This window comes from Ursus maritimus, unplaced genomic scaffold (genome assembly GCF_017311325.1).
Source record: "Ursus maritimus isolate PB19 unplaced genomic scaffold, ASM1731132v1 scaffold_10, whole genome shotgun sequence".
NCBI classification, from domain to species: domain Eukaryota; kingdom Metazoa; phylum Chordata; class Mammalia; order Carnivora; family Ursidae; genus Ursus; species Ursus maritimus.
In genome coordinates, this window is record NW_024423344.1 from 64,746,293 (window position 1) to 64,760,325 (window position 14,033).

The window sequence follows — 14,033 nt, forward strand, 5'->3', positions numbered from 1 at the left end:
AAAATAAAATTTTGCCTTTCACCAGTTATTCCACTTCTGGCAACAGAGAAAAAGAAAAGATGCACAAAAATACATGGCATGAATATGCATTATATCATTATTGGAAATAAACTGTATCTAGCAAAAGTGAAAGGCTGGATAAATTATAATTAAATATAATGTTTTGAAGATTTAATGCCATGATTAAATGTTAACCATAAAAAATTACGAAGCAATCCTGATTCAGAACTATTTGGGGGGAAGAAAAACTCTAGTTTTCTAGAAAAGATGTGTGTGCATATGAGTTTTAGGGGGAAGACTAAGAAACCAAAGTATCAGCAGGTGTACTTGGCTAACAGAAATAAATCATCTATATTCCTTTTTCTGTAGTTTTAAATTTCTTACAAAAATAGAAATTATACATATATATGTATAATTTTTCTTTTCAAAAATCCACAACAGGGGCACCTAGCTGGCTCAGTCAGTGAAACATGCAACTCTTGATCTCTGGTCGTGAGTTCAAGCACCATGTTGGGCATGAAGGCTACTTAAAAGTCCGCAACAATTACCAACAGCCATTATGTACAACTCCTTGCAGACCCAAGTCCACCCTTTGCTGTGAAAACACCAAAACCCCACTAAGGCCATTTGTACAGAAGTCCGTAAAGCTAGTTACTGGCATCATTTGGGTAGATAGCTACAAGTTTAGAAAGCAGATGAAATTTGAAAGGAAAAACAAATATCCAATGAGAAGGTGAAAACTCGGTTTTTCTCTACAAGGTGGGCCATGTCTCCACGCAGCACTTCCCCGAGGGGCTCATTTCCACTTTCCCCACCTGCATTCACAGGGGTACACATGGAAATCACTAAGGTGGCCTCAGACTTTCAAATCCCTAGAAATGCAGAAGGTAAATAAATACAGGACGGCAATCATGGTCAACAGCTGACCTCCAAAGACATGCCCCTTTTTTAAAACTATAAAACTGGAACAATGCCAATGGGGACAGTGGCTTAAAGCAGTGAGCCAGGCTCAACCTTCCATCAGAATCACCTGGAGCACAAGTGTAAACCCCACCCCCACCTTCTACATAATTCACTGGTCAGGAATGGGTGCCAGGAGAATCTGCATTTCTAACAAGCTCCCAGGTGATGGGGATGCTGAAGGTGTGAGGGCCGCGCTTTGAGAACAGCTGCCCTAAAGCATGTAAGAGGTCTCACGTGCACCGTCACATCTCCAACAGCAATAACTAAGGAAGTCCAGCCCTTCAAGCACAAACGTGTGTTTGGAAGAGCCTTCTCTCTCCATGCATTTAAGATAAAGTATCCCAAGAGGAGCAGCTCAGTACAACAGCTGCAAACAGAGGCTCGGGAGCCGGACTGCCTGATTAGGGATCAGGCCCTACTGCCACACAGCTGTGTGATCCCAGGCAACTTCTCCCGGCTTCAGTGCCATCAGGTGCAAAACAGACAGAAGAGCTCCTTCCCCCGCAGCGGGGAAGCTGGAAACAGTGCCTACCAGAGTCATCAATCAAGAGTCCTCACCTTCCCATTTTCATGCTCACACCTTCCGAAAAATCCAGAAACAGAAAGTGCTTCCAGAGTTCCTTGCCCTGCCTGAAGTTAAGATGTTTGCCTACTTCATTATTATTTATGATAACCACACCCAAATTCCGTCTTCCACCCATATTCTTCTCTCCTTAATAGAGGGGCCAAAGGGCCAAGAGAGGCCCTCACACGCCAAATACACCACAATCAAAACAAGCCTAAGAGCACTCATCCCCTTGGGATCCCCTAGGCTTTCCCATAAAAAAAGTTAAATATCAGAATGTGGGAACAACCAAAGCCTTAGGGTTAGTTTAGGGTCAAGAAACAGAAGATCTAATCATCAACGAAGTGTAATTGAAGCTCACAGGTTCAGGCCCATCTAGTTCGTGGTCCCAGCTACCACGTGGAAAACCAGCCAGCAGCTTCACCTCTCTGAGCTGGTCTTCACCTGTGTCTTCTCCCAGGCTCAGGGACCCTGCAGTGATTTTAGGGCCATAGGACTCCTGGGCAGGACCGCCCGCATTAAGACCATGGATCACGGGGCGCCTGGGTGGCACAGCGGTTAAGCGTCTGCCTTCGGCTCAGGGTGTGATCCCGGGTGTTGTGGGATCGGGCCCCACGTCAGGCTCTTCCGCTGTGAGCCTGCTTCCTCCTCTCCCACTCCCCCTGCTTGTGTTCCCTCTCTCGCTGGCTGTCTCTATCTCTGTCGAATAAATAAATAAAATCTTCAAAAAAAAAAAAAAAAAAAGACCATGGATCACTTCTCCAAAGGCTAGAGAGCCAGAAGACGACCCCACAGGCTTCAGGGACCCATCTCCAGAACGGTCCTCAGGGTGGAAATGGAAATAACTGCAAAAGGGAAAGCGGCTATGCAAAAGCATACTCCAGCTGTTGTGTGTGTCCCAGACAAAAGCAAAACGTGTTCAACAACAGTGTGCCCATTCATTTAAATAAAAAAGTGAAATGAAATCTGCCACAACTAGCTACCAGGACACAAGGGTGAGGCGCACGCGGACAAAGGGAGAGAGAGCAAGACATGGTCACACACACAGGGCTCCCGGTGCAGTTTGCAACTCAGTGTACGTAAGGAATATCGGAGGAGGTGGGGACGCTGTGGGGGGGGATGGCAATGGTCCAGAGCACTAATTAGACTTTGGTTTAGATAAAGGAAGCTGTTCAGAAGCTGCTTACTTAGGAAGAAAAGGGTGCAGCTTTAGTTTATGAGAAGGGCGAATTCCTGAGCGGTACTGGGGAAGGTGGCTAAGGGTGGAAGGGTGGGGGTCCAGTCGGTTCTCCGAGCGGTAATTCTCCCCGGGCAGCCTCGGTTCTCCCCCTCCCCACCCCCTGCTCGGGCTCCTGCGGCGGCCGCTGCTACGGCTGCTCCGCGGCTCCTCCTCCCAGACACCGGAGGCTGGCGGGGCCGCCAACGCCAAGGCAAGGACCCCTGTGAGTCCCCGCCACCAGGTCCCCGGCTCCCCCCGCCCCAGCCGGGCTCCCGCCCGCCCCGCGCGCCAGGGCGCAGGCGGGGACCACGCCGCGCGGCGCCGGCGGCAAGCGCTCCCACGCCACGACCCTCCACCCTCCACCCTCCAGCCCCAGAAGGCGCCGGCGCGTGGCGGCGGCATGTCGCAGCTCGGGCGGGGCGCTCACCAGAAGAACACGCGCGAGCAGAGGTTCGCGTTCTGCAGCGGGTTGGGCTTCACCTCCGCGTACACGGGCAGCATCTTGCCGCCGGGGTCGCGCTGCTCCCGGAGACGCGGGCGGGGATGCTGGAGCAGCGGCGGCCGCGCCGGTCCTCTGGGCGGGAGCCCAAGAACCACCCGCTTCCGGGAGCTGAGCGCCGGCGGCCCGCCCCGTTCCCGCCCCCCCGGCCGCGCGGCTCCTGCCGCCGGGAACCTGGAGCCTGGAGCCTGGAGCGACGCGCCGCTTGCGAGGCGGCCGGACGTGGGCGGTGGAGACCACGCTGCCCGTACCCCGTGCAGGTACGAGGCGAGGCCGCCGCCGGCGTTAGATGAAGGCGGGCGGGCAGAGCTCGTGGTCCGCAGGGCCCACGTGCTCTTACCTGGCTGCAAACTTTGCAGAAGTCCCCGCTCCAGGGCACCCAGAAGAAGCTGCGGAGGGGAGGCGCTGACCCTGCCCACCCAGCTGCTCGGAAACGCCCCCTGGGCCGCGGCTTTCAGAACACCTGGGAGAGCAGCCAGACCACTTGAGCCTTCTGGGCTTGCTGCCCTCATCAGGACCAAACAAGGGTGCCAACGTGAGAGCCAAACATTTGACCTCGGACAAGAGCAGGATTTAGCACGGATTATCTTTGTAGAGCTGCAAGACCTAAAGAAAGGTAACAGGATTGAAAGAAATCCTCTGATTTGGGAAGATGAATGCACGCTGTCTTCGGGGGCAGGCTTTTTGCATCTCACATGTTGCGTTGCACGGAGGAGTTCTTGTCAGCTTTTACTGCCCTCTGAGACTGGGAAAGGGGGCTACGTAAGGAAGAGAGCCGGCCTTATTTCTTTCATCATGCCCTCAGAGCCTGGCAGAATAAACGTGGCCGAGAGAACACCGGTTACTGCACTGCTGGGGACCTTACCTCACGTCTGACTCTAACAAGGCCAGAGTCAAGACGGTGTTATTATCCCTATTTTCCAGATGAGAAAGATAAGGCTGAAAGACAGAACTTTTACATCGTCTTAGAGTCAGTAAATGATGAAACCCGCCTGGGACTGAGTCAGAGTCCATCATGGTCTGTCCCACTGGTGATGGTCAGTGTGCATGAAAAGGGCCTAGATTGGGGTGCCTGGGTGGCGCAGTCGTAAAGCGTCTGCCTTTGGCTCAGGGCTTGATCTCAGCGTTCTGGGATCATCCCCACATCAGGTTCCTCCGCTGGGAGCCTACTTCTTCCTCCCCCACTCCCCCTACTTGTGTTCCCTCTCTCGCTGGCTCTCTCTCTCTCTCTGTCAGATGAATAAATAAAATCTTTAAAAAGGGGGGGGGCTGGATGGATGAATGGATGATTGCAGGAGTTAATGAACAAAATCTTGGACTTCCACTCAGAAGTGTTAGGTTGTTATGTGGCCATCTCCCCAGGGCTCAGCAGCTTCTCTTTCCTTCAACCCTAAATGAAGAAAAAACCAAGGTTACATAGTACTTCTAGCAAGATCACTTTTTAAAAAAAAAATTTATTAGGTGATTTCTAACCCAAGGTGGGGCTCAAACTCACCACAAGAGATCAAGAGTTGCATGCTCTACTGACTGAGCCAGCCAGGTGCCCCAGGATCATTTTATTTTTTGATAATTTCCCATTTACCATGGCTAAAATGGTGTTACTGATAATGGCTTTTTGGTTACCTGGGGGGAGTTAGGTGGGGGATGGGTGAAATAGGTGAAAGGAATTAAGAGTCCAGTTACCATGAATAGCACTGAGTGATGTATAGAATTGTCGAATCCTTATACTGTACACCTGAAACTAATAAACATGTGGGGCGCCGGGGTGGCTCAGTCAGTTAAGTGTCTGCCCTCTCTCAGGTCATGATCCCGGAGTCCTAGGATGGAGCCCTGCATGGGGCTCCCTGCTCAGCAGGGAGTCTGCTTCTCCTTCTGACCCTCCCCCCTCTCATGCTCTCTCTCAAATAAATAAATAAAATCCTTAAAAAAAAAAAAGATTGTTTTTTTTCATTCACTCAACAAATGCTTAGTGAACACTTTTTCAGTATATGACCTCTACGCCTGGCTCAGAGCTTGCAAAGCTTGACCTGCACATGTTTCTTGATCTTAAATAGTTCAATACTATAACTAAATAAGCAGTAAATGTTGGAGAGGATGTGGAGCAGTTGAAAACCTCACATAAAAGATACAACTGCAAAACTACATTACCCAGGAATTGCGCTCCTCGTACCTATTCATTTGGAACCATCCCAAGACACTCCCTGTGTAATCTGAAACCAGCCTCTGTACATAAAGGGCAGGGAGAGACCAAAGAAAGGGGCAGGTCATTCCAGTTGGAAGGCAGCAGTGGTAGTAAGCGAAGAGAACTTACATACAAGGCTTGTCTTGGGGGGCAGCAAGACAAATGCATCCCCACACCCACCAGGCAAATCTTAACTAGGTTCAGTCACATAGAACACGCAGGTTCTCTCAACACCACATCATTATCTCAAGGCTATGTCCTTGGGGCAGCCTCTGGCAGTGGGAAAAACAAGTGGAGACCACATTGCAAGGACAGGAAGGGGGTGAGGAGACTCCAGTTGCTGGGGTACAGCTCACGGGTCAACTGGTGGTCATGTCTTTTCAATGACATACCTCAACACTATCTACCCAAGATAAATGAAAACATATGTCCGCACAAAAACTTAAATGCAAATGTCATAAGCAGCACTATTCATAAAAGCCAAAAAATATATGTTGGGGTGGGGGGCAATGAGAAACAAATGTCCAGCAACTCACTAACTGAGGAATGGATAAATAAAATATGGTATTACATACAATGGAATATTATTTAGCATTTTATTAGAAGGAATGACATTGATGCATGCTGTCAGATGAATGAACACTGAAAGTATTATGCTGAGTGAATGAAGTCAGTCATTGACTAGCGAGGACGAAGAGCAAACATCTAGGGGGAGATTCCATCTTCTTCTACTTGTTGACTTATTCCCAAACCTCAGAGACATGACGCAAATTTGTGCCTTTACAAACTATAAATTACTAGGTGGTCTCAGGATCCCTCTCAAATATCCAAATCATCAGGTGTTCAGTCTGCGGTCGGTAGAAGGGCTAATAACGCAGTCCTAAAACGGCTCAGCTGAGACAGTGCTGCTCTTGAGACAGTTTTCTACCAAGAAATATGGGACAAATGGCATTCACACTTTAAACATACTCCAGTGGGCACACACAGTTGAGCACAATTACTCCATCAGTCCACCTTCCAGTAAGTCTCCACCTCCATATCCTCCGGGTGGACACCCAAGTCAGATTTAGCCAATCATAATATGTCATGGCCATGGCCAAAGGGATGGGCACAGAGACAAGTTCATGGCCCAAACCAGTCAGCTGGTTTTTTCTCCTGAGGATTTTATTCCCCCCTGGAGCTAGAAAGGGAAAATCTCATTTCCTTTTCTGATCAGGGAGTTAAAAAGATATGACTGGTAACTGCTGGAAGCCATGTCTCCCAGGTACATGGAAAGGTCTGAAAGAATAAAGCAGGTATCCAAAGAAAAGTCACACAGTCAACAACTATTTATTAAACACCTTTTATTTGCCAAGAACTGTTCCAGGAAGTAGGGATACATAAGAACATGATGAGTAATATGAGGGACAGTCTTGCTAGTATCGAATCTCAAGGATTCCCAAACCTAATAGGATCCCTACAGCTGTAGCAGGAACTATCACTCTCCAGTTCATCTTCTCTATCACGTCTCCAGGTCTAAGGCAGCTTATTCTCTAAGGCAGCTACTCTCTGCTTAAAGGTTGTTTTCTGGCTCCGCAAGCACATCGGGCCCATATGCAAGGCAGCCAAAACCCTGTAATCAACCCTCAACCAATGACAGGGACCTGGTAGATGAATGTTCCAGTCCCCTCATCTGACAGCTGAAATAATTGTCACCTGTTGCTGCCCAGCAGGATGGAGCCCAGCTGCCCACCAGCACCTTGCTTGCTAATACACCCCTTGTTGGCCGCCTTCCTTTCTGTCTCACTTCTCCACTCCCTACAAATGTTTTCCTGGGATTACTCCAAAATAAACTACATCCACTCAAGTCCTCATGTCAGAGTTTGCTACGGTGGGAACCCAAATGAAAACACCTTACCAGAAATACCCTTCCAATGACTGAAAAATACATTCATTGCCTCGCACCCATAGAAGCCCTAACAAATACTGTAAATCCTGGGTTGCCCGATACAGCAGCATTATTCACACGAGGATTTTGAAGACTTAAAATGCATGTCATCCAAATTGAGATGTGCCATAAGTGTAAAAAATACACAATCGATTTCAAAGACAATACACAAAAAATTTTAATGTCTCATTAATGACTTTTCATATTTATTACATATTGAAATGATAATGATGTAGTTTTGAATGTAGGTGTGGTCCAGAGCCGACAGGCAGGGAAGACTTCTTGAGACGTCTTTGGTGCAAAAAGGTGATTTGACTAAAGCACAGGGACAGGACCTGTGGGCAGGAAGAGCTGCACTGGAGGGGCACCTGCGTGGCTCAGTCGGTTAAGCGTCTGCCTTCACCTCGGGTCATGATCCCAGGGTCCTGCGCAGTGGGGAGCCTGCTTCTCCCTCTCCTGCTCCCCCTGCTTATGCTCACTCTCTCTCTCTCTCTCTGTCAAATAGAGAAATAAAATCTTTAAAAAGAAAAAAAAGAGAGAGCTGCACTATAGTCGTGAGGAGCAATTGAGTTTATACTATGGGGTTGGAGGAGGTAAGGAAAAAGGGAGGTGTCCAAAAGGACTTTCATATGCTAAAGAAGACACTCAGGAGTTGGGGTTGCGGGTGTCAGCTTGTGCTTCGTCCTCAGCTAGCCTTCTGCTCCCTCATCAATACTATTTTGGACACACTGGTTTAAAAGTATCTTGCTAATGTTGATTTCAATTTCGCTCACTCCTTTTTACTTTTTAAAGTGACTACTACAGGGGCTCTTGGGTGGCTCAGTTGTGAAGTGTCTGCCTTTGGCTCAGGTCATGATCTCAGGGTCCTGGGATCGAGCCCTGCATCGGTCTCCCTGCTCCGTGAGCCTGCTTNTCCCTCTCCCTCTGCCTGCCGCTCCCCCTGCTTGTGCTCTCTCTCTCTCTCTCTCTCTGTCCAAGAAATAAAAAATCTCAGATCTAGGGGCGCCTGGGTGGCACAGCGGTTAAGCGTCTGCCTTCGGCTCAGGGCGTGATCCCGGCATTATAGCATCGAGCCCCACACCAGGCTTTTCCGCTATGAGCCTGCTTCTTCCTCTCCCACTCCCCCTGCTTGTGTTCCCTCTCTCGCTGGCTGTCTCTATCTCTGTCAAATAAATAAATAAAATCTTTAAAAAAAAAAAAAAATCTCAGATCTAGCCCTGCATAGGCTCCAAGCTCAGCTCGAGTCAGCTTCAGATTCTCATTCCGTCTGCCTCTGCCCCTCCCCCTCTCGAATAAATAAATAAATCTTTAAAATCAATCAATCATCAATCAATCATGAATCACTTTTAAACAAGTACTCTTTTGAACACCTACCATACATCAGATTCTCTTCAAAGCACTGAGGGTCAAGTGGTAGGAAATAGTCAACAATAAGAGAGTAAGTCAATGAATGAACAAGATCATTTCAGGTTTGATGAGGACTAGGAAGGAAAATCGGCAGTGACAGAGTGCTCGGAGGTGGCTGGCAAGCAGATTTACATTGGGCAGTTAAGAACACTGCTCAGAGGACAGATTTGAGCTGAAACATGGAAACCAAGGAGCCAGCCTTGTGCAAATCTGGGAGCAAAAAACCAAAAATCCCAAAATTAAAAATCCACGGCATTAGACAGTGTAACATAGGGACAGAGTGCAGCTTTAGAAAAAGATGAGAGAGAGAGAACTCTTCTTGGATCCTTAAGAGAGGGGAGGACACACAGCAAACCACCTCTCCCAAGAGTGGGGAGGCAGACAGGTGAATACTGGGCACCCAGGCTCACCTGGCTGGAAAAGGCAGGGAGGCACCTGAAACGTAGCTGATGAACTGCTGGAGGCTCAGTGTGGACAAGTCAGAAATTTAAGAAGTCCAGGGGGACCCAGTCATGGAGGGACCCCCACAGTATTGTGAGATTGACTTTGTTTTACCAGGTTCCTACAGTTAGTATCAGAGAGAAATCTCCTTGGGCTTCCCGCAGGAGGAAGGGAAAAAAAAAAACCATTTTTGAAATATACCAGAATGCTCAAATCTTAACAAGGCCTTGCCTCTAGAAGAAACAAAGGTAAAAATCACATCCCACTTCTCGGAAACCATGCAAACAAAGACAGTGGTGTAAAAATGTTAAGTGCTGAGGAAAGCCAACCAATCTAAGTTCTGTACCCTGTGAAATGATCCTTCAGAAGTGAAGAAGTAAAGACATTCTCAGACAAACAAAAATGGGAGGAACTTTTTTGCTGGAGACCAGCCTTGCAAAAAAATGTTAAAAGATGTTCTTTCAAGAGAAGGAAAATAATGGAGGTCAGAAACTCAGATCTACGTAAAGGAAGAGCATGGAAGGAGTAAATGAAGGGACAGTTGTGCAAGGGGAACAGATAAATGGTATTGCGAGCTTTGCACAGATGGCCACAAATGGAAGCAGAACTCACAAAAGGCGTATCTTAAGAGTAGTGATAAAAGCAAAAGAGAAGTGGCAAGGGATTCAAGCAGAGAGGGCGTTATACTCCGCTTGCCATTTCTCTGCCTTCACTTCCAGCTCGTGGTAATCACGTGCTGTCTATCATCTACGGACTCAGGATCAGCCAGCTAATTGACTTGGATATTGATTCATTTTTGCAACACTCATGCTAATACCTTTTATTGATTCAACTGTAGATTCTGCGTTCCTAACAATTGACTATGCCTGAGCTCTAGTGAGTAAGACGATTTTTAATTTTATTTATTTATTTATTTTTTACTTCCTACAGTGGATTTCACTAGATTGTTCCTGGTAATGGTTATTTTACCACTGACCACAGTCTGCAAGAAGGAGGAAACGAGATAAGGTAGTAGTTTTGGATTAGAAGCAAGTGAAAAAGGGCAGCTGGCCTTTAGCCCAAAGCTGGTAGCTTTGCTAAGAAAGCCTGGTATGTTACCTCTTCAGATAAGCTGGTCTATAAGGACACATTTCACTCATGTCAGGTGTCTGTACAAAGTTCAGAATCAAACTATGTGGTACAGCTTGCTGGTACCCAGTAAGAGAGGACACTCTCTCTAAACTGAGACCACATTCTGGACCCAAAGTTACTACATGTTTCATCAACTGGGGTGCACATGTGCAAGTTTTCATTTTTCAACAGCCAGACTACCTAAGTCTTTACGTGTCAATCAAAACAGCTGGGCAGGCTCTTTCTAACACTCACCTGTGTGTGCTATGGGACCTTAACCTTTACTCTGCTACCCTCAAATCTTTTTTTTTTTTTAAGATGCATTTATTTATTTGAGAGAGAGCACACAGGTGAATAGGAGAGGGAGAGGGAACGAATCTCAAGCAGACTTCCTGAAGAGCGCGGAACTCGGTGTGGGGCTTGATCTCATACCCTGAGACCATGACCCAAGCCAAAATCAAAAGTAGGATGCTTAACTGACTGAGCCACCCAGGCGCCCCCTAAAACCACTTTTCTTATTTGAAATTTAGACTTTCATCTAGCAGCTGAATATCGCACGTTGCCATCCACCCCTGCCTACCAGCTTGTTCAGTTTCTATAAAACAACTATCTCTGCGCTGCAAATAAAAAACTTGTTTGCAGATCCATTTGAGTGTTTTATTATATTTTCCTGCATTGTTTAAAATAAATAAATAAATAGCAGATGGAGGAAATTAATATGTTAACATTAACTAGCAATAATGCAATTAAAGCATGGACGGAGAAATCATGAGGTGGGCCAAGGGAGCTGCCTCTTCAGTCTGGTCTGAATGCATATTGGAAGTACACTGGTTGAGCATATGTTTAATTCTGAAGGATGAGAATTTTTTAAAATCTTTGAAATACTTATAGCATCTTTATTCATAATTGCCCAAACTTGAAAGCAACCAAGATGTCCTTCCATCAGCGAATGGATAAGCAAACTGTGGTACATTCAGACAATGGAACATTATTTAAAAAGAAGTGAGCTACCAAGCCTTGAAATGACCTACTTAATATTAAATGACTATTACTAAGTGAAAGAAGTCAATTTGCAAAAGCTACGTACTGTATGGCTTTAATATATGACATTCCCAGAAAGGTAAAAGTATGCAGACAGTAAAAAGATCAGTGGTTGGCAGGGGTGTAGGTGGGGGAGGGGTGAATAGGCGGAGCATGGTGAAATGCTCTGTACGATACCATAATGATGAAGACGTCACTACACGATTGTCCAAACCCATACAGTGCATAACAACAGGAATGAACTCGAATGTCAACTACACGCTTTGAGTAATCATGCTGTGTCAGTGTCGGTTTGTCAACCTTAACAAATGTACCACTCTAGATGTTGATAATGGGGGAAGCTATGTATGTGTAAGGGGGGAGGGGAATATGGGAAATCTCTGTACCTTTCCCTCAAAAAAAGAAAGAAAAAGAAAAAAGTCTATGAAATACTGGTAAAATACTGGTGAAGATTATATATCTAAAAGGTGAAGTGTTGGGGCACCTGAGTTGTCTGCCTTGCTCAGGTCATGATCCCAGAGTCCTGAGATTGAGCCCCGCATCAGACTCCCTGCTCGGCGGAGAGCCTCTTTCTCCCTCTGCCTCTGCCACTCCACCTGCTTGTGTTCTCTCTCTCTCTTGCTCTCTCTCTCTGAAAAATAAATAAAAATTTTTAAAAATAATAAAATAATAAAAATAAATAAAAGGTGAAGTGTAATAATAGAATAGGAAATGGAGAGATTCTTTAAAGTTATAGGTTGAAGAGTGCCTGGGTGGCTCAGTCGGTTAAATGTCTGCCTTGTGCTCAGGTCATGATCCCAGGGTCTTGGGATGGATCCACCCTGTCGGGCTCCCTGCCCGGCAGGTAGCCTGCTTCTCCCTCTCCTCCCAGTTCGTACTCTCTCACTATCTCTGTCTCTCTCTCAAATAAATAAATAAAGTTACAGATTGATAGTCCATATTAATAAAATACTCAATGATCCCTTAGAGAATTTCACAGGCTTATACATCATCTGATAGAGATAGAACTTTCTTTGACTCAATCAAAAATTAGAAAGTCAGACATAGTCTCCCTCCTGTCAATTTTTGAAAAATAATTTATGAAACAATACCAAAGTTATCATCATAATCTTCTTTGTAACCCTTGCAAATTACATCATTGGGTCCATTTTTTCCTCCATTAAATTTTTTTTTTCTGTTTGTTAAATGTGGCTTCAGCTAAACTAAGAGAAATAGAATTTGAAGAAATACATTTATAAAATTAATTTGCATTCCATATTATTAATGTTCCATCATTCTGCATATTCAGATACACTGAAGGACATTCAGGGATTTAAAAAAGCTGAAGTACTTTCTGTACATATAGAAATTTTCTAATTCTTTTTTTTTTTTTTTGCTTCCTGGAAAGAGACTTCCTTCATCCCCTTTGGTTGCTCTACTTTTTCAATGCACTCTGGGGGAAGCTGTATGTATAAAAGTAGCAAATTGCATCTAAACAAAATGTATGGGGTTGCCTGGATGGCTCAGTAGGTTAAGTGGTTAAGCGCTTAAGTGTCTGTCTTTGGCTCAGGTCATGATCCCAGGTCCCAGGATCAAGCCTGGCATTGGGCTCCTTGCTCACTGGGGAGCCTGCTTCTCCCTCTGCCTGCAGCTTCCCCTGCTTGTGCTCTCTCTGTCAAATAAATAAATAAAGGGGCGCCTGGGTAGCGCAGTCGTTAAAGCGTCTGCCTTCGGCTCAGGGCGTGATCCCGGCATTCCGGGATCGAGTCCCACATCGGGCTCCTCCGCTGGGAGCCTGCTTCTTCCTCTCTCACTCGCCTGCTGTGTTCCCTCTCTCGCTGGCTGTCTGTCACATAAATAAATAAAATCTTTAATTAAAAAAATGATGGGGATTAAATGGGTTCATATTTATAAAGCACTTAAAATAATGCCTGGAACACAGTAAGTACCATGTAAATTTTTTTATGTAAGTTGGATTAAAATAAATATGTAAAAAATATATGTGTTATATGGGGAAAAAATGAATGTATGTTTCATACCCTCACAGAGTTACACTGGTTTCTGTGGAGACACACCTTTGGGTAAGGTTTTTTTTTTTTTTTTTTTTTTTATGATTTTTTATTATATTATGTTAGTCACCATACAGTACATCCCCGGTTTCCGATGTAAGGCTCGATGATTCATTAGTTGTGTATAACACCCAGTGCACCATGCAATACGTGCCCTCCTTACTACCCATCACCGGTCTATCCCATTCCTGGGTAAGGCTTTTAATATAACCTGAGCAACAAAAATGAAGTCCATTATGTTTCAATATTAAAACAAAAAATCTTAATTTTAATGGGCATTTTTTTAAAATGTATTACTGATGCCCTTCTCGTCTTAAGGTATGTGAAACAAAATGACAAATGTTATTTTTTATTTTTATTTTTTTAAAGATTTATTTATTTATTTTAGAGAGTGGGGGGAGGGGCAAAGGGAGAGGGAGAAAGTCCCGAAGCCAACTCCACAATGGGAGCTCAGTGTTACGACCCTGAGATCATGACCTGAGCTGAAACCAAGAGTCTGACAGAACCAACTGAGCCACCCAGGTGCCCCAATAAATGCTATTATTTGGTATCATTACCAGCATGTATTATTACACCATTTGGTACAGTACCTTTAAGGCCTAATGAAATACAGGCATAGGGTTTTATGGAT

The 14,033-nt window shown here is 45.6% G+C and overlaps 1 protein-coding gene across 1 annotated transcript in view; it reads right to left on the bottom strand.

Moving 5' to 3' along the window:
• ABCC4 (ATP binding cassette subfamily C member 4) overlaps positions 1 to 4,379 on the bottom strand; it is a 235,105-nt gene extending 230,726 nt beyond the window's left edge. The window contains exon 1 of the mRNA XM_040623855.1: positions 3,175 to 4,379. Within this exon, the coding sequence (XP_040479789.1) occupies positions 3,175 to 3,758 (584 nt within the window). The 5' untranslated portion in view covers positions 3,759 to 4,379. The remainder of the gene's footprint in view (positions 1 to 3,174) is intronic.
• Between the last annotated feature and the right edge of the window lie 9,654 nt (positions 4,380 to 14,033).